The 21,903-nt window shown below is 47.1% G+C and overlaps 9 protein-coding genes across 9 annotated transcripts; 5 read left to right on the forward strand and 4 right to left on the reverse strand.

The window, feature by feature from the left end:
• Positions 1-396: 396 nt before the first annotated feature.
• BDW43DRAFT_318459 (uncharacterized protein) lies at positions 397-4,653 on the forward strand. The gene is made up of 9 exons (XM_032048704.1): positions 397-1,149; positions 1,638-1,753; positions 1,811-2,021; positions 2,077-2,653; positions 2,710-2,748; positions 2,823-2,891; positions 2,969-3,228; positions 3,280-3,923; positions 3,980-4,653. Exons 1-9 carry the CDS (start codon positions 1,019-1,021, stop codon positions 4,021-4,023), a joined length of 2,091 nt encoding a protein of 696 aa, XP_031901935.1. The 5' UTR covers positions 397-1,018; the 3' UTR covers positions 4,024-4,653.
• BDW43DRAFT_39288 (uncharacterized protein) lies at positions 4,332-7,570 on the reverse strand. The gene is made up of 5 exons (XM_032049998.1): positions 7,314-7,570; positions 5,365-7,218; positions 5,226-5,305; positions 5,006-5,155; positions 4,332-4,955 (listed from the first exon to the last, which is right to left on the reverse strand). The coding sequence occupies exons 1-5, from the start codon at positions 7,446-7,448 to the stop codon at positions 4,697-4,699; spliced, it is 2,478 nt and encodes an 825-aa protein (XP_031901936.1). The 5' UTR covers positions 7,449-7,570; the 3' UTR covers positions 4,332-4,696.
• A 126-nt stretch (positions 7,571-7,696) lies between these two features.
• On the forward strand, positions 7,697-10,695 carry spb1 (rRNA methyltransferase spb1). The gene is made up of 4 exons (XM_032049999.1): positions 7,697-7,904; positions 7,968-8,117; positions 8,171-9,869; positions 9,930-10,695. The coding sequence occupies exons 1-4, from the start codon at positions 7,887-7,889 to the stop codon at positions 10,484-10,486; spliced, it is 2,424 nt and encodes an 807-aa protein (XP_031901937.1). The 5' UTR covers positions 7,697-7,886; the 3' UTR covers positions 10,487-10,695.
• A 400-nt stretch (positions 10,696-11,095) lies between these two features.
• dot1 (histone methyltransferase DOT1) lies at positions 11,096-12,676 on the forward strand (the record flags this gene model as incomplete). The annotated part of the gene is made up of 2 exons (XM_032044667.1): positions 11,096-11,640; positions 11,713-12,676. The coding sequence occupies 2 exons, from the start codon at positions 11,096-11,098 to the stop codon at positions 12,674-12,676; spliced, it is 1,509 nt and encodes a 502-aa protein (XP_031901938.1).
• Positions 12,677-13,220: 544 nt separating this feature from the next.
• Positions 13,221-13,976, reverse strand: BDW43DRAFT_309480 (ATG16 family protein; the record flags this gene model as incomplete). The annotated part of the gene is made up of 3 exons (XM_032046710.1): positions 13,221-13,379; positions 13,433-13,806; positions 13,892-13,976. The coding sequence occupies 3 exons, from the start codon at positions 13,974-13,976 to the stop codon at positions 13,221-13,223; spliced, it is 618 nt and encodes a 205-aa protein (XP_031901939.1).
• Positions 13,977-14,284: 308 nt separating this feature from the next.
• rab7 (Rab family GTPase YPT7) lies at positions 14,285-15,764 on the forward strand. Its single transcript, XM_032041377.1, has 6 exons — positions 14,285-14,508; positions 14,572-14,625; positions 14,695-14,790; positions 14,853-15,032; positions 15,098-15,245; positions 15,308-15,764. The coding sequence occupies exons 1-6, from the start codon at positions 14,479-14,481 to the stop codon at positions 15,415-15,417; spliced, it is 618 nt and encodes a 205-aa protein (XP_031901940.1). The 5' UTR covers positions 14,285-14,478; the 3' UTR covers positions 15,418-15,764.
• A 151-nt stretch (positions 15,765-15,915) lies between these two features.
• Positions 15,916-17,893, forward strand: BDW43DRAFT_270939 (DMT family transporter). The gene is made up of 6 exons (XM_032041378.1): positions 15,916-16,359; positions 16,442-16,780; positions 16,839-16,844; positions 16,908-16,980; positions 17,038-17,453; positions 17,525-17,893. The coding sequence occupies exons 1-6, from the start codon at positions 16,240-16,242 to the stop codon at positions 17,804-17,806; spliced, it is 1,236 nt and encodes a 411-aa protein (XP_031901941.1). The 5' UTR covers positions 15,916-16,239; the 3' UTR covers positions 17,807-17,893.
• Positions 17,894-18,023: 130 nt separating this feature from the next.
• BDW43DRAFT_270946 (PH domain-containing protein) lies at positions 18,024-20,507 on the reverse strand. The gene is made up of 4 exons (XM_032041379.1): positions 20,108-20,507; positions 19,607-19,999; positions 18,793-19,545; positions 18,024-18,691 (listed from the first exon to the last, which is right to left on the reverse strand). Exons 2-4 carry the CDS (start codon positions 19,823-19,825, stop codon positions 18,446-18,448), a joined length of 1,218 nt encoding a protein of 405 aa, XP_031901942.1. The 5' UTR covers positions 19,826-19,999; positions 20,108-20,507; the 3' UTR covers positions 18,024-18,445.
• Positions 19,965-20,507, reverse strand: BDW43DRAFT_39435 (uncharacterized protein). Its single transcript, XM_032050000.1, has one exon. The coding sequence runs from the start codon at positions 20,383-20,385 to the stop codon at positions 20,104-20,106; it is 282 nt and encodes a 93-aa protein (XP_031901943.1). The 5' UTR covers positions 20,386-20,507; the 3' UTR covers positions 19,965-20,103.
• Positions 20,508-21,903: the final 1,396 nt, after the last annotated feature.

Here is a 21,903-nt window from a genome sequence, read left to right on the forward strand (position 1 = left end):
AAAGTTCATCTAAGGGCGTCGATCGATTAGCCCTCCTTTGCCCCGAGATCTCCAGTTTAGCATCACCATTAGTGCGATCGTTGGGTACTATTATGGAGTATTGTTATCTATCGATCGATCTAGTAGTAATATCTCCTCTGCCGCTTTTGCCTTGTTACGTATCGTATTCGCATTGTCTGATAGATGTAGATCTCTATCTCTCTCTCCATTTTCTTGCTTTCGCCCCCTTCTTCTCGATTGTCGGGAGACAATAGTGCTGACATAGTGACTCGAAGTACATACCTAAGGTTATCTACTAGTGTCTGTAAGTAATGCATGTACACAAAAGTATGTGGTAGGTATGTACTACTCACGTGAGATAATGTGATCAGGCCATCGATTCCCGTGGGTGTCATCCGAAAACGGTTTAACGCAGACAAAGAAGGCAAAAAAGAAAACGTTCAGATCTAACCCGATCAAGCAAAGAGAGCAAAGAGCGAGTAAGAGAGAGGAGAGCAAAGTGAAGCAAACAAATTTTTTATACTCGCTTTCCAACTTTCATTGGCATCAACATTTTCTATATCATTGGAATTCCTACAATCTGATTCGATGGAGCACTTTCAGGGGAAAGAACATGCTTTTTGACTAATCGCGAATCGCCCGCCGTTTACGCTTTCTTGGGGGGGCAAAGCAAACCCCGAACACTCAGGCTTCGGGATTTGAATCGTTGGTTATGGATGATTAAGCCCCAGTACTACACCCCAGTACTCGACGCTGTACTGCGTATATCAGACCACCTCTTCGGGTATCGAAATAAACACTATTCCATACTTTCTAAGGGATCCCCGTTGTCGTTTGCTTCTCACTTACGCCCCCTAGTAATGATGCGCGACCCGAGTGTCTACTAGTCAGTCAATGACGGGAGCTCGCAGTGAAAGTTTTGAAGTCCCCTGTGTATCGATCGATGACTGAACTGGACCAGACGGTTCGTTTCTAGACCTCTGCTATATTATATCTTCCATTGCTCCAAGAAATCGCCATGGTTCTGGAGACTTTCCAAAAATTCCATGACAACGGAACCACCACAGTTACACAGTCCAAAGTCTCAAGGCCCAGCGTGGTGCGAAAGAAATTTGCGAAACCACCAGTCAAAGTAGCATGCCTAGCCTGGTACGTATTCCTATGGTGGTTATTACGTTGCCCATTTTTGGTATCTCGACTACCATGCACGGTTGTGAGACAAGTCCCTGTCTTACTACTGCACAATGCTCTTTGTATTGAACTTTTGCTGACATGCGGGTTCGTTCCTTAAAAGTCGTGCTTCGCGGACACGCTGCGACGGACAAGTTCCTTGTTCCAATGTAGGTCTTTCCTTTATTTTGGTCTCATTCTATTTCCGGTCGCCTTCTTTATGGTCTACTTCTACTCTTCCTTTTTTTTTCTTTCCTTTCTTCTTTTATTTTCTTTTCTCTTTTTTTAATTTCGTTTCTCTTTCTCTCTTCTTTGTTGTTCCCTTCTTATTTTTATGCCCCGTTGCAATGCTTTCTCCACTCTACACTACACTATCCCTGCAAAATACATTATAAAGACAGCTACTGAGACTGTTAAACTCGCGAAAAGTGTCTCAGTAAAAAGAGGAAATGCTCCTATATGCCTAGTAAAAGAGGCGGCCCAAGGAAGAAGAAAAGGGCATCCATCTCCGCCGAAGGGATTGTTCCGCAGGGTGATGCTCACAGCTCGACCGTTACCCCGGCGGCGCCCGGCTTCGATGAACGTACGTGAGCTTGTGTAATATCTAGTCTAAAAGCAGTCCATACTTACTGAGGTACAGCGACGGGGATGTTTGGCCAGATCGATGGGCTCTCAGTACCAGGGGCCGGGCTGAGAAGCTTGGATTTCCCAGCAGATGTTCACTCGATGTTTGCCGACCTCTTTATCCCCAATGATGCTGGTCATCCACCACCCCAAATGGAGCCAACGCCCTCGCCGTCCAACATACCGACTCAGTCCTTGGTAAGGACGTACGGCAGTGAGCACGACATGTGGGTTTCATATTACCCCAGCCTTTCTACTATACTCTTCTAATCTTCAAGGCAGACTCAACGCCTACTACGACTTGATTCATCATTATTTTCCTATTCTTCCACCCAGGGTGGTTCCAGCCTCTCCAGACCGGCCGTTAGATACGGTGGGTTCCTATACGGATTCTCCGACAGAAGAACCAATTCTATTATACCGGCCACGGTCTCCACTTAGCCTTGCTTTGTCTGCAGTCTTAGCCCTCGTGCCACATCCAAGTGACTTAGAACCTTCGTCCTCTGCCTCTGTTGTACGACGGAGAACATATGCGCATACATTCGCCCAGATGGCGAACACTAGCATAGAGGCAGACTGTGAGCTCCATGCCTCCTCGACCGATCCTTCACAGGCCCTGTCAAGCGAACGGCCTCTTATAGACCGGGAGAGCTTCCACCCCCACTCGCCCGTGGAACTCGAATGTGTTCTCGCGTTGTTGGTTCTCTCCGTCTATGAATACACTCAACGAGGAAATCTGCTCAAAATGCGATATCGTGCGGGCCAAGCATTAGCGATAGCCCTGGATATGTCTCTGCATTCTTTGGGAGAAGAGTACGATGAATTCGCTGAGGCTCGAAGAAGGGCTTGGTGGATGACGGTATGTTTAATTTGACTGAATCCGCGCCTCTTCCACTAACTCTGTGCCCTCTGTAGTATTACTGTGTTCTTCAAGGGTCAATCGTCAGCACAACGGTGAGTTTTACACTGAAAAATATAATTCCCCTCGTTCTTTCACAATTCCATAACTAATGCTTGAAATAAACCAGCCTTTGGCTATTGTAGCGAACGATCCTCAGTTTGTAACACCTTATCCGCGCTTTGCTGCTGATCCGGATGTAAGTCGCATCCGCACTTCACCAATTGGGGGCTTAAGAAACTGGGCCGAGGAAACGATCTCTAACAAGATTTACAGGGTTGGGCTGTTCTGATGCAAGCCCAGCAAGTGCTAGTCTCGGCGACTCAGTTCGTAATTGATCTGAACAAATGTATTTCGACGAGGACCAATATGCCCTACATATATGAGCGGATGCAGCAGCTCGATACATGGGCAAGCTCGGCGTTGGCTCAGTCTAATTTATTACCTATCGTTCCCCCTTCCATGAACTGCGGAGATGGTATGGAATTCACAACAGCCCAAAGTATACGTTCAATCTCGCGGATCAAATTGTCTAGGTATGTATGTATCCAGATATCATCTCTGGTATGCCACTGATATCGTCCTAGCGCACAAATCAAAATTCACCGCTTTAGAGCATTCTCAGACATACCTATCTTCATTAAGAAACATTGTGACCTAACTGCAGCCAATGCCAACAATTTGGCTGCATCTAGCTCCTCCAAGAATTCGAGAACGCAGAATGGAATCTCTAATATTCAATGCTCCTGCGGAAGTCTGGAACCGTTTCAGCAGTCATCGAGCGAGTTCACCCCTTCATCTGCTTCTTCCACGTCTTCGGACTATCAGTCGATGTCCCAGTTTTCGTTTACTAGCGGATTTCCCTTCAGTATTCAGCACTCCGCCAAGGTCTGCCTTAGGGCTGCTCTTTTAATCTCACGCATGTTCCCCAGTCTACCCTTACCACAGCCGATTATGGACGGGTGCAAGAGCCAACAGGGAATGACATTACAACCACCGAATCAGCTGCCTCGAACTATGCCATCATTTGCCTGCTGTCTGATGCAAGGCAGCTACGCCATGCTGATGATATTCTACAAAGCTCGCGTGGAAAAGCAATTGTCATCAGACTATGAGAACAAGTCTACTCCCTCGGATCGATTAATAGAGGAACTCAGACAAGGGCTAGAGCGAATCATTGCCACAGTAACAAATTATGCCACTGCTTTTGAGGCGTTAGATGGAATGAGAGGTACCATTCACTTGCGCAGTGCATATTTTGAGCTATGCAGCTAACTCTCAATCTAGACGAGATCGAAGGTGCATATCAAACGGCGTTCCCTCAACCATAAATTTCCTTCTCGACTTCTTTACCACTTTTTTCTCTCTTCTTTGTTCCTTTCTTCTCTAATAACCCTGGAATTCGTTCTCGTGCTAATTCTCACCTTTCGATTTATCTTTCTTTGGCTTCACCTCGGTAGGGCGCTATATATATCACTCACAGGGTTTGATATCTGGTCCATCGGTTTATTGGGATGGGTGGATAAACTGGGCATATGGAGGTCTTAAAATAAGAAAAAGCTAACTTATCGTTCACTCATCCACGGCGTTCTATATCTTTTGGCTACGAAATATGGGATTTGCCTGCACCGATTCTCTAATGACGATAATTACGATTCACTATGTCCTTTCAGTTATCTTTACCACCTAGAATACTACTTTCATGTAATAATCAACAGAATACTGGTCTGTAAGGAAACAGAGAAAGAGTTCAATGCTCGTGTTTATTATGTCCTATATCGTAACTAATATCTGTGCAACCAACAGAAGCAAGAGAAGTCTATTTAACACCCGCTAGAATATCGTAATAATTTTTTACCAGCCCATCATCCGGAGTGTACAAAGTGTGAGGGAAGGAAAGCAAAGAGGCCTAGATGTACAGCAGTACAGCTAGATAGGTCAGGACTAGGACTTAGAAGATGTCAGGAGTAATCAAGAGAATATGTGCCAAGTGTAGAGCTACGGTTAAAGCTTCGATCGGATTCCTTCCAATCGGAACTTTACATCCTTTAGGACCTTACTAGTCGGTTTCCAATCGTCGAACTGGCGTAATAATTCCATCGTTTCTTCATAGAGTTCACGCCGGACGTACTCTTCTTCAAGGAGGCCTCGCATAGCGAATGGGAGGATGTAAGGGTTCACTGACGACGCGGGGGGGCTTCGCTTGATGCTAAGAGTCGCACCCTGAACATTGGAAGTCTCTAAAGCGAATTCAATCGCCAATCTGAGGCGATATTAGCTCTATTATATCTAGTCCTAGGGGAAATAGCATACCGATACACAGCCTCATCATCATACAGACGTGAGTGACCTTCGCCACTATAAAGACTACCCGCTAATGGTAAACTCAGTTCGCGAATGAGGCCATGATCTGGAAGCCCGCGATTACGAAGCTTTAGAGCAAACCCAACCAAATGTGATAGGCTGTGATACATATCAGCAGGGTTCCCAAGGGGAAAGCGCAATGCATCCATGTGAGATAAGAACAACATACAAGCTTGGAGCATGGACTCTACCATCGACGAATACTGCTCGGTAAACATACGGATGGGCTACTGGCGAAAAGAGTGAGGACTATCGCCAAAAGCGAACATTAGCCATTTCCCGTAAGCTGGTGCTGAACCAGGGATTACCTCTAGGGAGACCAGTTGGTCATCTATACTCCCAATATAGGATATCCGTACGCCAAAATCGAGAGAAGCCTTAAGCGCAGCTTCATAGTCCTTTGAAACTTGGCTGTAAGGTAATGCAAATTCAAATAGCTCCCCAGCGGAGCCACTAATCCATCGAGATCTATAGTCGGAGAAAGGACCCATGTTGACACCAGCCATGGCACATACACCGACCCGCGCGGCATTAAGGCATCCGAAGGATATTAACTTCGCGACCAACATTATTGCAACAGGCACACCTTGGCTGTGGCATGCAACCAATATAAAGTCTGCCTGCCGTATCTTCTCCATCCAATTCAGCAGTAGCTTCCACAGTAAATCAACTCGTTCAGCTATGCGGCCTTCACCTTCCAATGCTATCTTCTCGATATCACACGTGTAGGCATGGTCGTCTGCCCATTTGCGAAGAGCATCTGCTGCCATGTTCGAAAACCGGATAGACGTTCCCGTCGGCTGGCCAAGAACGCTCCGAATCAATGGGGCGGGAAAGTACCCATGTATTCCTATAGCCAACGCTCTCTTAATAGGTGGTGGGTCCTTAACCATATGAACATGCCTGTTATCCGGCTCCTTGTTATAATGCAGAAACCGTCCTATTGTCTGCAACAGGCTAGGCCGTTCTTGTAGGGCGAAAGTATCTCCGAAGCGCGGCAGAACCTGATTAGGTAGAATATTCTGTAGATGCTTTGAAGCAGTTGCTTCGGGGGCATTTGCTGCGGGGGCATTGGAGCTGGGGTCTAGCCCGGCAATAGCCTGGTCAGGCAGAGCGGAGGTGCTCTTGGGGGCTTTTATCTTAATATTTCCCTTCTTTGCGAGCTCTGTTTTTGGTTCTGGCTCGGGTTCGGGATAATCCTTTGATTTCTTAGTCGTAGAATCCTGGATAGCGGAGCCTCCAACAGCCTGGACCTCCTGGGATTTGTCCTGCGAAGTGTCTGGTGGGGTCTCTCTGAACCAGAAGGACCAGCCGGATGGTTTAACATTTTTTGTAGTCGCAGATGCTGAACTGTCCGCAGCGGAATTGTTGATATCTTCATTTGGTGCAGACGCTGTACCAGCAGGAGGACTTGGTTCATCTGCAACAGGACGGTTTCCGCTTTGGGGTTCTTCTACACCCTTTGATGATGCGGAGCCGTACCACATCTGGAGCCAAGATAGCTTTTGTGCTCTTCCGTCAATCTCTGCCGTCTCAGAGGGGTTTGTCTGTTCTGTGTGACCTTGATCGGTATGTATAGTGTCTTCTTCTTTTGAAGTCTGATTTTCCGCAGTCTGACCTATCGGAGCTACCGTTGACTCTTTCGGTGGATTGCCAGGGGAACTGTCAATCCTGGAAGGGGCCCAGACCCATGAAAACCACCCACTGGGCTGCGATGTCGTTTGCTCCTGACCAGGTTCTACCTCTTCGGGCCCTGCATTCGCGACTGGCACCTCAGTCGCAGCATCCGACTGGTCCTTATCTACGTTGACTCCAGCGCCTGCGTCCTTGTCATTCGACGGCTCCTTATCTGTTGGCTCGACTGCCGAAGCAGTAGTGTCGGGCTGGGCTTCTACTGCTGATGAAGACGCGGTACCATCGGATGCTACGTTAATTTTGGTGGTAGTGGCGTTGGCGGGAAGTGAGCGAGTCGAAGCGCCAGCTTTTCTAGTAAGTTGCAGAGAAGGGTTTCGAGGATGTTTAGGAGAGCCAAGCTGCGACACTGGCAACGAAGTGATGCCTGAAGATAGGTTTTGGGCGGCCGAAATGCTCTCACAGGCAACCTCGGTAACCGGAGCCGCTTTAGACGATCTGGCAACGGGCCAAACTCCTGGGTACCAGTTCTATGATGGCAGCGTTTTATCAGCTACCAGAGAATATAGACACAAGGTATAGGATAATGCACTTTGAAGAGCTATACGAAAATCTTTGAACTTACTCCACTACCCCCTTGTTTCAGTGAGCCCGAGCGTCCTCTGCCTTTGGGCCGCAATGTCGTCCCATCGTTGGACGATTGAGAGTCCGCAACTGACGGGATGGACTTTACTCTCTTGCGAGAACCCGTGGGAGCCATGAACGTAGATCATAACACATTACCATGCCAAGAACCGAGAAACTGTTAAGCAAATTTGGAGGACAAGGGGCCCTGAGAACTACTGGAATGGAAGATAAGCCATGGGCGGTGCTGACGATCTGCGTCGAGTCAATGCCACCGGGGGGAGAGGTTTAGTTGGGCCAATAGAGGTGATATCACATGGCTTGCCCGATCCCTGACCGCCTTGGGTGCCTGGGGTGTATGTTTCGTGGCATGGCTGGGGGGAAACTGCCACCGCCACAGTTCTGGTCCTACACTAGGGGAAAATTTTATTTACGGGCGGTGTGAAGTCGAGATCCATGCCACCGATAACTTTTTTTCTTTTGCAGACATATCATCACTTTCTTCACCAAGACTCTTTCATTTTTTTAGTTTCGGGTTTTTTTGTCGAGCTTTCTCGACTACCCGCTTCTAAATATGGCGATCCAGAAGAAGGTATGTTACATGATTCTGCATACAATGGTAAATAAAAAGTATTCATTTACTAACTCCCAGTAGCATGGTAAGGGTCGTTTGGATAAGTGGTATCGCCTTGCAAAGGAGAAGGGATACAGAGCTAGAGCTGCATTCAAGCTCATTCAGTTGAACAAGAAATACGGCTTTCTGGAGAAAAGCAAGGTCGTTCTCGATCTTTGTGCTGCGCCAGGTGTAAGTGGAGAAAAACCTCTGGTTTCACCATTTGTTTCTAACGGTAGAGATAGTCCTGGTGTCAAGTTGCTGCAGAATGTATGCCCGCACAGAGTATCATTATTGGTGTCGATCTCGCCCCCATCAAGCCAATCCCTCGAGTCATCACCTTCCAGAGCGATATCACGACTGAGAAGTGTCGCACTACTATCAGACAACACTTGAAACATTGGAAAGCGGATACAGTACTCCATGACGGTGCGCCAAACGTTGGTACAGCATGGGTTCAGGATGCGTTCTCACAGGCAGAGCTGGTCTTGCAGTCGATGAAATTGGCTACGGAGTTCCTGGTTGAGGGTGGTACCTTCGTCACCAAAGTTTTCCGCTCTAAGGACTACAATGCATTGCTGTGGGTTTTCAAGCAATTGTTCACGTCGGTGGAAGCAACAAAACCCCCTTCATCTCGAAACGTCTCCGCCGAAATTTTCGTTGTCTGCCGTGGTTTCAAGGCACCGAAGCGCATGGATCCTAAATTCCTTGATCCGAAGCACGTATTCGCGGAATTAACAAACCCGACTCCAAACAACGAGGCGCGTGTGTTCAACCCCGAAAAGAAGAAGCGTAAGAGAGAAGGTTATGAGGAAGGCGATTGGACGCAGTACAAGGAGATACCCGTCACCGACTTCATTAACACCACCGACCCAATTGCTATCCTAGGTTCGTACAACAAACTCAGTTTCCAGCAACCAATCAATGGCGATATTGCCCTGAGTACACTCAACCGGCTGGAGGAAACAACAGATGAGATCCGTGCGTGCTGTGAAGATTTGAAGGTGCTGGGCAAAAAGGAATTCCGCAACTTACTACGATGGCGATTGAAAGTCCGTGAGCAATTTGGCCTTGCCATAAAGAAAGGAGGACAAGCCAAAAAGAATGAGCCCGAAGAAGTGGCTGAAATTGCCCCAATGGATGAAGAGCTAGCCATTCAGGAGGAATTACTGCGTCTTCGGGAAAAGGAAAGCTCAAAGGCGAAAAAGGAGAGGCGGAAAGAAAACGAGAAGAAGCGCAAAGAGATCGTCCGTATGCAAATGCATATGACCACTCCTATGGATATTGGTATGGAGCAAGCAGGCCCTTTTGGGGAGGATTCCACTTTTTCACTTAAACGTGTCGACAGAGAAGGAGCAAGGGATGCGATCGCTTCCGGAAAAGAAGCTATGATTGAGAGTGAAAGCGAAGACTCGGACTCAGACGCTGCCGACGAGAGCGATGATGATGAAGGTGATCGACTGGAAAGGGAGCTCGATTCCCTGTATGAGCAATATCAAGATCGCAAAGAGGACAAAGATACCAAATTAAGAGCTAAGAAAGCTAGAAAGGATTTCGAAGCCGATGAGTGGGAGGGCTTTTCAGAGTCGGGTGAGGAAGAGTCGGTTGATGAGGACTCTGGGTTTGCTGCAGTGACTACTGCCGGCATTACACCTCCTAAAAATGGAACCTTGTCCAATAATGCCGCCATGTTCTTTGACCAAGACGTCTTCGAAGGCTTGGAGGACCTTGATGATATTGAAGATGAAGACGATGAGGAAAATGAGGAAGATGAGGAAGATAGTAGGATCGAAATGGATGATGATGACCAGCCGGAGAGCAACGGTACCGTCTCAGAGAAGCAGAAAGGAAAGGATGCGAAGGCAGGGGCGCAAATGGCTGTAGATTCTTCCGATGAAGAGCCTGAGGACCTCGATGAGCCGCGAAAGAAGAATGGTCAAATTGGTGAGTGTTACTGGAACAAATTTTATGATTGACCCCTTCCGTTGCTAACTATAGTCACAGACATTGATATTATCACTGCGGAAGCTATGGCCTTAGCTCAGCAGATGGCTAGTGGTGAAAAGAAATCACACGACGTGGTTGATGACGGGTTCAATAGATATGCTTTCCGGGACGTTGACGGTCTTCCGGAGTGGTTTCTCGACGACGAGACGAAGCATAGTAAACAGAATCGGCCCATCACCAAGGCTGCTGCGGCTGCAATCAAGGAGAAGATGCGTGCTATTAATGCACGGCCAATCAAGAAGGTCATGGAAGCGAAGGGTCGGAAGAAGATGAAGGCTGCGATGAAGTTAGAAAAGCTGCGCAAAAAGTCCGCATTGTTAGCGGATGATGAAGCGCTCAGTGAGCGGGACAAGTCGCAGGCCATCTCGAAATTGATGAGCAAGGCAACCAAGAAGAAGCCCAAGAAGGAAGTGAAGCTGGTTGTGGCCAAGGGAACCAATAGGGGTATCTCCGGTCGCCCACGTGGAGTGAAGGGTAAGTATAAGATTGTGGATTCCCGGATGAAGAAGGATGTTCGGGCCCAGAAGCGTCTTGCAAAGAAGAAACAAAGGTAAATGAGATGATTGCCTAGACGATTCCGAAAAATACCACGCGTCGTGAGCTGCCGGTGTAATTGAGTCGCAAAATATGATATGATACCCATTCGAGGGTTGTGTCTGTGTATAGAAGCCTTTACCTAGTAGCATTCTGCAGCTTTTTGATATACATAAATGTACAGCATCATCGTGAAAATAAAAGATTTAGTCATCGCTTTAGATTACCACTTCAGAGTATAAAATATTGAATATTGCGGGGAGCGGCCTAAAGATCCGAGTACACGGAAAGCGGGAAGTGCCTAAGGTTAAAAAGACATGCGGCCCAGAGTGGCGGCGCTGAGCCTTTACCTTATCGATCGCGCTTCTTTTTTAGTTGATTAAGGCTTTGCGCGGCCCTTTCTGCTAGCATTTCCGCTCGATCAACGGTCTTTTCCTTTTCTCTCAACCCTCTTTGAACTTGTTTTTGCTTTTTTATTTCATTCTTTCAAATATTATTTTCTATACTTTTCCAGTACATGTTCAAAGTCAAGTATTTTAACCCACATCCCCACTGTCCATATACTCTCGCATATATTGGTTTTTGTACAGTACCTCCCCGCCTGAGTGCGGTGCGACCAGCTTTACTCGATGGGCTTCTTTGACCATCTCCAAAAAGGAGGAGCCTTCTCTCTACAACCGAAGAAGCCTCAGATTCGGAAAGTTGTCCAGACACGACCTGCGCCTCCTTCAAGATCGTCATCACAGACTCCCGGTACATCATCCCGAACGTCGCCCTCTGACAAACCCAAAAAGTTTCAAGGATCGGGGAGCAGGTCAGTCTCGAGAGATCCAGATCTTCCATCCTCGAAGCGGCGATTGAATACTCCGTCACAGAATCGAAAGCGACAGACTCCAGAACAACGTCTTTCTAGCGATGACGACTCCAGCGACACGGATACCTCGTTCGAAGTCCGTAAGCGCGCCAGAACAGGCGACAGTGCTGAGCCAGATTTTGAAAGGCGCCTACGCTCCTTGAAAGCATTCTCGGAAGGAGAGGTTAAAGCACTGCCAATAGTACATGCAGCCAACATTACATCCGTTCAAAAGGCGGGATGTTTCAAACCAGCTTTTGGAAGCACGGGCCGGCCTACAGAGATTCTTTTACAGTATCCAAGTGCTTCACCGAAAGAGAGGTACGAGATCGTAAAGCGCTTAGCACTGATGGGACTCACGGCGTTTACTAACAGGTTTATTTCCGGCAATAGATACAACCTTGTCGTGCCCCGAGACAAAGACGATTTTAGACCTCTTGACGACATATTCCAAGTCATCGAAATCGTTTCCCAAAACTACATACCTGAAGACGAAGCAGATCAATTTAACAATGAGTCAACTGGGATCAAGAGAAGACTGCGACGTGCGCTCGCCCATGCATCCGAGGCTGAGGTTCGAGAAGTCGTGACTGATTATAATGATACAATCGAACGATTAAGGCGCGACGGCAGCATCGCAAAGAAACTAGACTCGACTCATAGGCTCGGTTTGCCCCTTGTAGAGAGGATATTAACCCAGATATATTCGCGCACTGTGTCACCTCGGGTTGAATCTCTCCGTCAATATGAAAACGGAACGGACAATGTTTACGGAGAGTTACTCCCTCGTTTCATCAGTACGATTTTCAAGGAGACCGGACTGAAGTCGGGTCAGGTCTTTGTCGATCTAGGATCTGGCGTGGGCAACGTCGTTCTGCAGGCGGCTTTGGAAATTGGGTGTGAAAGTTGGGGCTGTGAAATGATGCAAAATGCGTGCGAGCTTGCCGAACTCCAACAGACCGAGTTCAGGGCTCGCTGCCGCCTATGGGGTATCGCACCAGGGAAGACACATCTCGTTCGAGGAGATTTTCTCAAGGAACAGAGCATCATCGATGTCCTAAAGCGCGCAGACGTCATCTTGATTAACAACCAGGCCTTTACCCCACAACTCAACAACGAGCTGATCAATCACTTCCTGGACATGAAAGAAGGCTGCCAGATCGTGTCTCTCAAGTCGTTTGTCCCCGCTGGCCACAAGATCCAATCTCGAAATTTAAACTCACCTATCAACCTTTTGAAAGTTAAACAGAGGGAATATTGGTCCAACAGCGTCAGCTGGACCGACGTCGGCGGTACTTATTTCATTGCCACCAAAGACAGCTCTAGATTGAGGGCTTTTGCCGAGAGCATGAGGTGAAATGCTCGCCGGTTTATCTGCGTTGTGCAGTGTCGGGTCTACAAAGATACAGGTTTTGGGTAACTATCCTTACTTTTGGTACGTTTTACTCTATCATGGGTTGGTAAATACTGCATGCAGTTTCTGTAAACCTTTCTTCGTGTGTTAATTATTTATTGTTACCATTTTCTTTCTTATTCTTTTTGGAAATAGTTATTTTGGCTCGAAGATATGATACCTTTTGTTCTTGTATAAATGTCGGCATGGTTTCTTCATCATCTCTTTGAGATGCGTGCTCTCGGCTCTTCACCTGTTGTGCTCAGGGACTTCTTCTGTACTCTCTCCCTAAAATGTTCTGGGTGTTTGTGGCACGTCATACAAGGTATGGCATTGATTGGGTTCGCGCGTCATTCGGGCTCTGTGAATAAGTGGGTATCATACAAATATGGTATAGATAAAGTTGATAGGTCAGGATAAACCACCGGGAAATGCGTAATATTTCCTGAGACTTGAAGGGCCTTGGGAAGAGTAGGAAGTGTTTCTACCATCTCAGAACTCACAAGGATCATGAAAATTGTGAGGCTTCGTTCATTGCTTCTGCTTCCTTGCCCATCCTCGCCATCCAACGATCAACTAGCTCTTGATTCTCCTTCTGTAGACGATTAGATCGCTCTTCGGCCATATTGAGCTGCAGGTTTAGTGATGCAAGCTCATCTTGGAAATCCTGAGGATGGCTAAGTCAACAAAAACGGTCCAGCGCGGAGAAGGGTATCGTACGTCCAGTAATTTCGCCTTTCCCCTCAATTCTTCATCCCTATCCTTCAGCCGCATTTGTAGCTGAGTGGCCTCTTTCTCTAGTGCGCCAATGCGACGGGAGTCCTGAGAGTTTCGTTTTCGCAGCTTCTCCAGCTCGGCCGTTGTACGAGTAAGCCTATCCTGTAACTCTGAGCGGGACCGCTGCGCCTCTGACAGATCTAAGCGCGTTGCAGCTAGAGCATCTTGGAGGGAGAGCCCCGACGCTCCTAGAGGCTGCTTCTTATGGTCTACTGCTAGGGGCTGAGGAGCACTATGGTGGACCTCTGTCGGAGTAGAACCTTGGGCACTATCAACAGCTGTTGTTATACGACCGGTCCGATCGGCAAGTTGCGTATCTACAGAAGTAAATAACTGTCAGTAAGAAAGAGATGCCACGTAGGAATATTACAATCCAGGAATAGCTGTCCTTTCAGAGCGTACAGGCTTTTAAAATAGCAATGTTTGCTTTCTCTCGTCGATCGCGAGCCGCCAAAGCGGCGGAGTACTCCTCTCTCCAGTGGGCCATTGATAATATAGTTACGATAAGCGATGTCGAATGGAAGAGCTTTGAATTATGGATACATTGCGGTACAGGTAAGTAAACAGCAGATGAGGAACAGGACGCAACTGTTACCTGGAGTCTGAGGTGTAAAGAAACGAATGGCCTTGCCTAGGGTATTTGACAAGCTATTACAGGAGGCCACGCGCAACCTGATGACGATGTACATACAAATACACAACACATGCACACCGCCTGCCCCACCGCCCCAGCTTCATGCATCATCGAAACCAACCGCCTCCCATTAGCTTCGACTTAGACTAGTACTACCAACTACGACTTCTCTCCCTATCTACTCCTTGTCTGGTTACTTTACAGCCATCCGCTAGGTTAGGAAGATTTTCAACGTCCACATCGTCTTCTCGGTCTCGGTACTTCATAGAGAGCCACTAATACCTTCTTTTTCATTTGTGCCGCTTCCCATTACCTCACACCGCGCATACCGCCTTATATCTACATAGCCACAACCATGTCGTCACGGAAGAAGGTCCTTCTCAAGGTAAGAACCCACTGCATGTCTACAACTAGTCTCCTCCTGTTGACGTGTCTTTTTATCTTCTAGGTGATCATTCTTGGTGATAGCGGTGTCGGTAAAACAAGCTTGATGAACCAATATGTCCGTGACCTTCATTGCCGTAGAATCATACGTCGTACCATATCCCGCTGACAACCGTTACGTCAACAGGTCAACAAGAAGTTCAGCGCCAGTTACAAAGCAACAATCGGCGCAGATTTTCTTACTAAGGAAGTGCTAGTAGATGACCGACTGGTAACAATGCAGGCATGTGTCTCTACCGTCGATTAGCGGTACTACAGAGTTGGTGGTTAACCTGTGACGAACAGATCTGGGATACCGCCGGTCAAGAGCGCTTTCAGTCCTTGGGTGTTGCGTTTTATCGAGGAGCCGACTGCTGTGTTTTGGTGTACGACGTAAACAACTCTAAGAGTTTCGAGGCTCTGGACAGCTGGCGAGATGAATTCCTCATCCAGGCAAGCCCGAGAGATCCTGAGAACTTTCCCTTTGTATGATTTCCTACTAGATTTTATTTCTCCGTTCTTTTCCGATTTGGTAATTGACAATTATATAGGTTGTCATTGGTAACAAGATTGATGTCGAAGAGAGCAAGCGGATGATTTCCTCGAAACGTGCCATGACTTTTTGCCAATCCAAGGGCAACATCCCTTACTTCGAAACCAGTGCCAAGGAAGCTGTTAATGTCGAACAGGCTTTTGAAGGTAAGCCGAGCGGCGGCAGCATTCTTCATGTTTCCGAAGACGCATACTGACACCGACACAAGTCATCGCTAGGAGTGCTTTGGCGCAAGAAGAAGCCGAAGAATTCAGTGGTGAATTCAGTGACCCTATCAACATCCACCTTGATAGTGAGCGTGATGGATGTGCCTGTTGATACCCCACTGATGAACATGACTTTCCAATGATTTACAATCCATGGTCAAGATTTGCGGCATTCTGTTTGAATTCTGGGTTTTGTAGAGATGCTGCTTGTTCCCTATTTTGTTCTCGGGCTTGAAGGAAGAACTGACTTTCCTTACCTGTTGAGCCTATATATCTTGGGAGTTTCTCATGTATGAAGTTTCTATCGTCTGCTTTGTCTACTGGGTCGCATGGGGATATCCTTTACCAGTCGTCTTGCTTTTCATGTTTACAGGCGACATATAATCGTGTTTCTAGGAGTCTGGAATATCACTGTTCGAAATGGGGTTTGCCAGTATATGGACATGATGCATAAGATAGATCTAAAATCAGGGCTATGTATACACCCTGTCGATCTATTCCCAATACTACTATAATAGCATGCACTCGTGGTGGTATCCCGTGATTTACCAACTCTTGGCGGCGGAACTTTCCCTATCTGTTTCATCTCTTCCCAATTTATGGGCGTTACCCCATCTCTCTCCCTCTCTCTTTCTCTCTTACACCCCTTGACTTACCGGGCATCCCATGATTAGCAGGTAGGTCGCGTCACCTGCTAGTCCAGCTGAGCACTATCTGTGCTTTACGATTGCCCTTCGTGACCGACCTCTGGAGTTCTTAGTAATCGCGACCATTTAACTAACATTAATGCTTCACGCATCTCCGGGTAAGTCCGAAGCACGAAAAGCGCTCGTCAATTAATCTTGATGAATGGAGCTTCTACGGGTTTCCTACTACGCCGGCGCCTCGACCTTTCAGCCTTTTGTACATAGTTTCTTGGGTTAATCTTCTCTCCATGGATACCTTCCCTATGACCAGAAGTTTGGGACTCCCTGGCGTCGCAAGACGGACACTTGGCATCGTTTTGCTTTTGATTGTAGTTGTCCTGTGGACGGCTTCAAATTTCCTGGCCAGTGTACGCTGATCCCATGCAAAGATTGACGACAGTGTCTCTCCACACTCTTGTGCGGTGACTAACTAATTGACTTATATCCCAGACGATATTCGCCGATGACACGTACTCCAAGCCTTTCTTTGTGACTTATATTAACACCTCGTTCTTTATACTACCTCTCTTTACTATAATCTTCGGCAGGATTTGGAGATTATGGCGCTCGGGAAAGCTATCTCAAATACACTCGTTTCAAAGCTTCCTGCGACACATCGATTCACATGATCCGGACGCTGGGATATCTGGGCAGGACAATGCATACCAGTCAGGAGACCCTGAAACGTGGAATACGACCACGTTAGATGCGGGAGGGAAGGAAGAGGAGCCTCTCAAGCTGGGCTTGAGGGCTACCGCAAAGCTAAGCCTTCAGTTTTGCATGTTATGGGTAAGGCAGATTTCGTGGATGTGCAAGATCAATATCCAATCGTGCTAACAGAAGGTAGTTCCTTGTAAGTATTTCATGGCTGATAAACGGTCGAGCCAAACTGATCTGACTCGCTATGCGCGAATAGGCCAATTACTTCGCTATGGCTTGTCTGCAATATACGACCGTGGGCAGTACCACTATTCTGACTTCTACTAGCGGTATGCATTACCTCGCCCGATCACCATTGATAAAAGTTCTAATGTTCAAGGTCGCAGGTGTTTGGACACTGATCTTCGGCGCACTCATTGGGGTTGAAAAGTTCACCGTCCGCAAACTTGCCGGTGTCGTCGCCTCGTTAGTGGGAATCATTCTGATATCTCGCGTGGATTTATCTGCGTCAGATGCCCCTCCTGCAGAAGACGGCAGCGGCAGCAGGTTTCCGAACAAAAGCTCTGCCGAGATCGCGCTTGGCGATGCTATGGCAGGATTTAGTGCAGTCATGTACGGAGTGTACACGATCGTTCTAAAAAAGCAGGTCGGAGATGAGTCCCGGGTTAACATGACGTTATTCTTTGGTCTTGTCGGACTCATCAATATGTTTCTCCTTTGGCCCGGTTTCATTATTATGCATTTCACCGGTCTCGAGCAATTTGCATTGCCCGATACAGGCAAGATTTGGGCTATCATCTTGGTATTGATCCCTTTTTCCTTTCCCTTACCATGTTGATGGTACGCTGGCTATATTAACACTCATATCTTAAGGTTAACTCCCTCTCCTCGCTTTTGTCGGACATCTGTTGGGCCTACGCCATGCTCTTGACGACTCCTCTCGTCGTCACCGTCGGTCTCTCACTAACCATCCCGCTCTCTCTGGTAGGCCAGATCTTCCTTCAGGGCGTAACTTCGAGTGCGTTGTATTGGGCTGGTGCTGCGATCGTCTTCCTGTCGTTCTTGGTTGTGAACCATGAAAGTCAGGAAAAAAGTAGCGAAGACACATTAGCGGGAGGCTATGACGCTATTCCCGGAGAAGAGACAGAGAGGTGATAGATGTGATCACCGAGTGTGTAATTAGATTAGAATTAGCCTATATCAATAGGAGTCTAACCCACTTATTTATACAATGTACGACTACGTTATGACTTTCTTTGTTTCTTAGATTGTCAAAAAAACATGCATTGGATTACAACTATCCATAGCAGGAGATAATATATGTAGGGGAAAAGTAGTACATAATAATAGACATAAGCCACTCGCTCAAGAATACAGAAATGCGGCTTGGGATACCCTCCACCATTCATTACACTGGTGATTCCTCACTACCCAATGTTTCGAACACTAACTAGTACAGGGAACTCATTAAACATTGGTAGAAACCAACATTACCAGCATTATTCAAAGATCAAGGTATGAAGGCGAATATAAAGGTGCTTAGAAGGGAAGAGTAAGAAATAAGAAAGAAGACAAAGAAATCTATATCATCAAGGACTTGGGTATGTATGTCATAATAAAAGAAATTCACTGGATGAGAAAAGAGAACACAGCTGGCGAAGGGATATAAGGTATGCAGTATTCCAACAAGAAGGTGCCAACGAGAGACACAGTGTGAAGTTATAAAAGCAAAAGGTGAAGGGAGCGACAATCGGGCTACTATCAGACCCGGAAGATTAGCTGTTGTACAATTATTTAGGCAGGAGCAGTAGTAGCAGCAGCTCCTGGTGCAGTCTCTGATTCTAGTTTTTTGCGAGCGACCAGAACGCTCTTCAGGGAGCCTAGCCATTTTGCAAGCGATTCTTCGTTATCTGCGCATAGTCGATATGACTTTTCCTCTGCAATAACTTGGAGACAATATAGTTTTGAACGAGATACGGGGTCAATTTCTGCGGCGTCAAATACCTGGGCCATGGAAAGGATTTTGACCGCGGAATACTCCTGCGCGAGACAGATAGTCAGTAAGTTTCCTTATATTGTGCGCAGTCCGGAGGGGAAGAACGTGATGTAAATGAAAGAGCACCGAGGTAGGATTCTCATACCTGTTCATCTTTATAAAATCCAAGACTCTTTGGGCGGAGGACAACCCATAACCGTTTCCATTGGCGCACTCCACCTTTAATTCGAAGACATTGAAGATAACCGTTACAGATGACTCTCTCTGGGTCACGCCGAGTATTACCCGACTCCTGAATCCGACCCGTATCGCGCGCAGTGGTAGGATGTCCACTTGGAGTAGACACAGATAAATTAGGGTTTGTCGACGTCCTTGATGCGGGGCGAATACTGGAGTTGCTCGCAGGCCCATCGGACCATTCCGAATAAGATGTTATATCATGTCCTGAGAAATTCTGGTGGGCAGCGAGACGTCCTGACGACTGAACAGGGGAGCCTGCCCGTCCAAATTCAGGCGAGCTGGCCCTTCCCACGTTCTCGATATCCGAGAAATCAGTGGTGTCATCGATGCGCTGCTTGCTAGTCGCCGTGTTGTTCTCCTTCATGGATAGAGCTAAGAAAGCCTCCTCTTCCTCGTCCACGCGAGTCTCAGCACGAATGCGCTCGATCCAATCCTGCGCATCCTTTTCCGACGAAGCTTGAAAGCGATAGTTCTTCGAGGGGGAGAATATCCCAAAAACGTGCTGGCGGGTTGACCGGGGAGATTTAACTGGAGCGACCGCAGTAACTTCCGACAAAGTAATGGATAATCGCAGCCTTGTTGCCTCCTCGTCTTTGTAAACTGATAGCAAATTCGGGCGGAGAACAAAGTACGCCTGTTTCCAGGAGGCTCTGAATGCCTAGACAGTGAGAGTCAGCGGTGAAATGCAAGGTTGATGGGAGACCGAATAGCCGACTGACATGTTTATGTTTAACCCGGCGGAGCACCTTTCCAGTTTTCAAGACGCGATCGAATTCGAAGCTTCCGTTTTCATTGACTGGCGAGAATGTGTCCAGATTGACACGTCCATTTCGATGGACAGTGGAAGCTCGGAGGAGAGTAGACTGCTTTACGGTGCCATCGGGGAGGTGAATCGCTGGAGCTTGGACATGCCCCTCCGAGGTCGACGTCAACATCATATCGCAAAGGTTCTTTCAGGGTTGCCGGGACCAAGGGAGTTTTAATTAGCTGTGGGATATAGAAATTAAGTACAGTCGGTGAATTTAATGCAGCTCAGATTTCGCGATAAAGAGATGGTAACGTTTTATGAACTGGTGGTTTAAAGCGCACATATATCGACACATCTGGGCGAACTAGAGAGAATAAGCCTCCATAAATAGCAAATGGTGGCCTACCCAGGAAAGTGACAAGAGCAGGCAGTAAAGTATAAGAGGGCGAGTAGCAAATCAAAATGTTCTTACTGATGAATGTCAAGGGGTTCAGCAGATCTCAACGAGGCATCATGGAGAGGCTGTGTGAGAAAAGCGCCCGGGGTAAATAACCAACCGAATGCAGTGGAAGAAAAGAAATGGAGAGCGTATGATCGAGTAAAGGCATAAAGCTGCTTCAGTAAGCGCCCATTACCGGAGCATATGTGCAGCGGGATGGTCTCCAGTAATCGAGACAAGTCGGAGGCTTTGTTCGTTCTTTTTAGTTGTCGCACAGGGGGAAGGAAGACGCATGGGCGTTTCAAGGTCATAGAAGAGTTAATATTATTAGCAAGTAAGGGCGGTGGATGATTGTCGCAGGTGCTGTTTCATCCGTCTTATTGAACCCACGTGATGGGAATCAATCCCTTTTTCCTTTTAGCAGATAATCGAGTCTGGTAAGTGTTAAAATATTAAATCATTCATTAAATTATATTCCTATTGAACCATATAGGTCCCTCGTTGGAAACATTTTTTTTACCCGGTATATATCTAGTCCGCAAGAGCGCATTGATGGATGACATGAATCAGCTAAGTCCACACTAGTTAGGGTCTTTCCCACTACTACTAAGTCGTAGTACCACCAAGCTAAGCAATAGCCTAAAAGTTGGGACCACAGAACTAGAATGTCGGTGGATTGATTCTCCTTTTACCCCTTTCTCTACGTCCCGGATTATATATGCCGATTTGCGGCATTAGATGAGGGTTGATCTCCTTTGATCCATGGATGAAGTTACTCCGTAAATAGTTGGCCGATATCTATTTGTCATTCTGGCCCCTCAACATTGACGAACCGTGTCCCTCCCACCCCCTTTCGCCCTTACGAGGGCGAAAGGACTCAAATTACAGGATCAACATCTCGTCAAGGGCGATGCGTACAATGGTTGAACTGTTAAACACACAGCTCTATTGAAGCGGCCTACATGGTAGGAATTGAGCTGACCACCGAAGTTCGTACCTCGCCAGTAAATTGTCTCGGCCTCGAGTCGCCCTCGCAGTTCGTTGAGAATATACCAGTGTCAACCATCACAACAATTCTTTATACCTAGGATATTTCGATGCGAAACTAAGCAGTGCAGAAACTAACACTATAACGGGCTCTTTAATTCAGTTTGCTTTGAGGCCCTCCATCGTCTTGTGGTGACGGATATTGTCATGCTTAAACGACAAATGACGGAATATTCTCTGTGCTCAGGATCGAAGATCATCCTTTGTACTCTAGCTCAGAGCACGAGCTACTAGTCACTCGGGCTATGAACCTTCCTATGGTGGGTTTCTGTTATTCCAGTGCCATCTTGTAGGTCAACATCTCTGTCCTTAGCCCATGAGTAAGCTCATCCCCCCAGCGGTATGGGTTGATGAACGTCAAGCTCCATTAGTATACATCTGTGAGCAACCAAGGGATATGTGCATCTCATACTGTTCGGTAGTATCTAGGAAGAGAAATCTAGAAAGTTCGATTTTATCCTGTTCACATAACACATATAATACGTTCGAAGGCCAGAGATCACCCGAAAATCCAGGAAATGATGATTGGTTGCGACTACTAGTAGAACAGGTGACTGAGAGTACTAAGGAGAGCCATGAGCGGTAAGCTCCAAGTACTCTGTATGCATGTTCGTGTACCTACATGTAGGTATTACAGATTTCTTGGTCACCGTGCACATACACGGACATAGTACATACATGAAACCAATGCAAACATTGAAAAAGCAATAGCTCTATTGACCCAATCACAGCCAAGACGAATTGGATTCTGCACGATGGCTATCGTAATACAGCTGCTAGTA

This window comes from Aspergillus alliaceus, assembly GCF_009176365.1.
Source record: "Aspergillus alliaceus strain CBS 536.65 unplaced genomic scaffold BDW43scaffold_13, whole genome shotgun sequence".
Lineage (NCBI taxonomy): Eukaryota > Fungi > Ascomycota > Eurotiomycetes > Eurotiales > Aspergillaceae > Aspergillus > Aspergillus alliaceus.

Excerpts from the sequence above, each read along its gene's own strand:
- BDW43DRAFT_318459 (XM_032048704.1), top strand. The coding sequence starts at position 1,019 with ATGGTTCTGGAGACTTTCCAAAAATTCCATGACAACGGAACCACCACA. Across the intron at positions 2,022-2,076 it reads TACGGCAGTGAGCACGACAT|ACTCAACGCCTACTACGACT; the intron begins GTGGGTTTCATA and ends TCTTCAAGGCAG. Across the intron at positions 2,892-2,968 it reads GCTTTGCTGCTGATCCGGAT|GGTTGGGCTGTTCTGATGCA; the intron begins GTAAGTCGCATC and ends CAAGATTTACAG.
- BDW43DRAFT_39288 (XM_032049998.1), bottom strand. The coding sequence starts at position 7,448 with ATGGCTCCCACGGGTTCTCGCAAGAGAGTAAAGTCCATCCCGTCAGTT. Across the intron at positions 5,156-5,225 it reads AGAGTCCATGCTCCAAGCTT|CCTATCACATTTGGTTGGGT; the intron begins GTATGTTGTTCT and ends TATGTATCACAG. Across the intron at positions 4,956-5,005 it reads GATGATGAGGCTGTGTATCG|ATTGGCGATTGAATTCGCTT; the intron begins GTATGCTATTTC and ends ATATCGCCTCAG.
- spb1 (XM_032049999.1), top strand. Across the intron at positions 8,118-8,170 it reads ATCTTTGTGCTGCGCCAGGT|TCCTGGTGTCAAGTTGCTGC; the intron begins GTAAGTGGAGAA and ends CGGTAGAGATAG. Across the intron at positions 9,870-9,929 it reads AAAGAAGAATGGTCAAATTG|ACATTGATATTATCACTGCG; the intron begins GTGAGTGTTACT and ends CTATAGTCACAG.
- rab7 (XM_032041377.1), top strand. The coding sequence starts at position 14,479 with ATGTCGTCACGGAAGAAGGTCCTTCTCAAG. Across the intron at positions 14,509-14,571 it reads GGAAGAAGGTCCTTCTCAAG|GTGATCATTCTTGGTGATAG; the intron begins GTAAGAACCCAC and ends TTTATCTTCTAG. Across the intron at positions 14,791-14,852 it reads ACCGACTGGTAACAATGCAG|ATCTGGGATACCGCCGGTCA; the intron begins GCATGTGTCTCT and ends TGTGACGAACAG.
- BDW43DRAFT_270939 (XM_032041378.1), top strand. The coding sequence starts at position 16,240 with ATGGATACCTTCCCTATGACCAGAAGTTTGGGACTCCCTGGCGTCGCA. Across the intron at positions 16,981-17,037 it reads TATTCTGACTTCTACTAGCG|GTGTTTGGACACTGATCTTC; the intron begins GTATGCATTACC and ends TCAAGGTCGCAG. Across the intron at positions 17,454-17,524 it reads AGATTTGGGCTATCATCTTG|GTTAACTCCCTCTCCTCGCT; the intron begins GTATTGATCCCT and ends TCATATCTTAAG.
- BDW43DRAFT_270946 (XM_032041379.1), bottom strand. The coding sequence starts at position 19,825 with ATGATGTTGACGTCGACCTCGGAGGGGCATGTCCAAGCTCCAGCGATT. Across the intron at positions 19,546-19,606 it reads GCCGGGTTAAACATAAACAT|GCATTCAGAGCCTCCTGGAA; the intron begins GTCAGTCGGCTA and ends CTCACTGTCTAG. Across the intron at positions 18,692-18,792 it reads GATTTTATAAAGATGAACAG|GAGTATTCCGCGGTCAAAAT; the intron begins GTATGAGAATCC and ends TGTCTCGCGCAG.
- BDW43DRAFT_39435 (XM_032050000.1), bottom strand. The coding sequence starts at position 20,385 with ATGACCTTGAAACGCCCATGCGTCTTCCTTCCCCCTGTGCGACAACTA.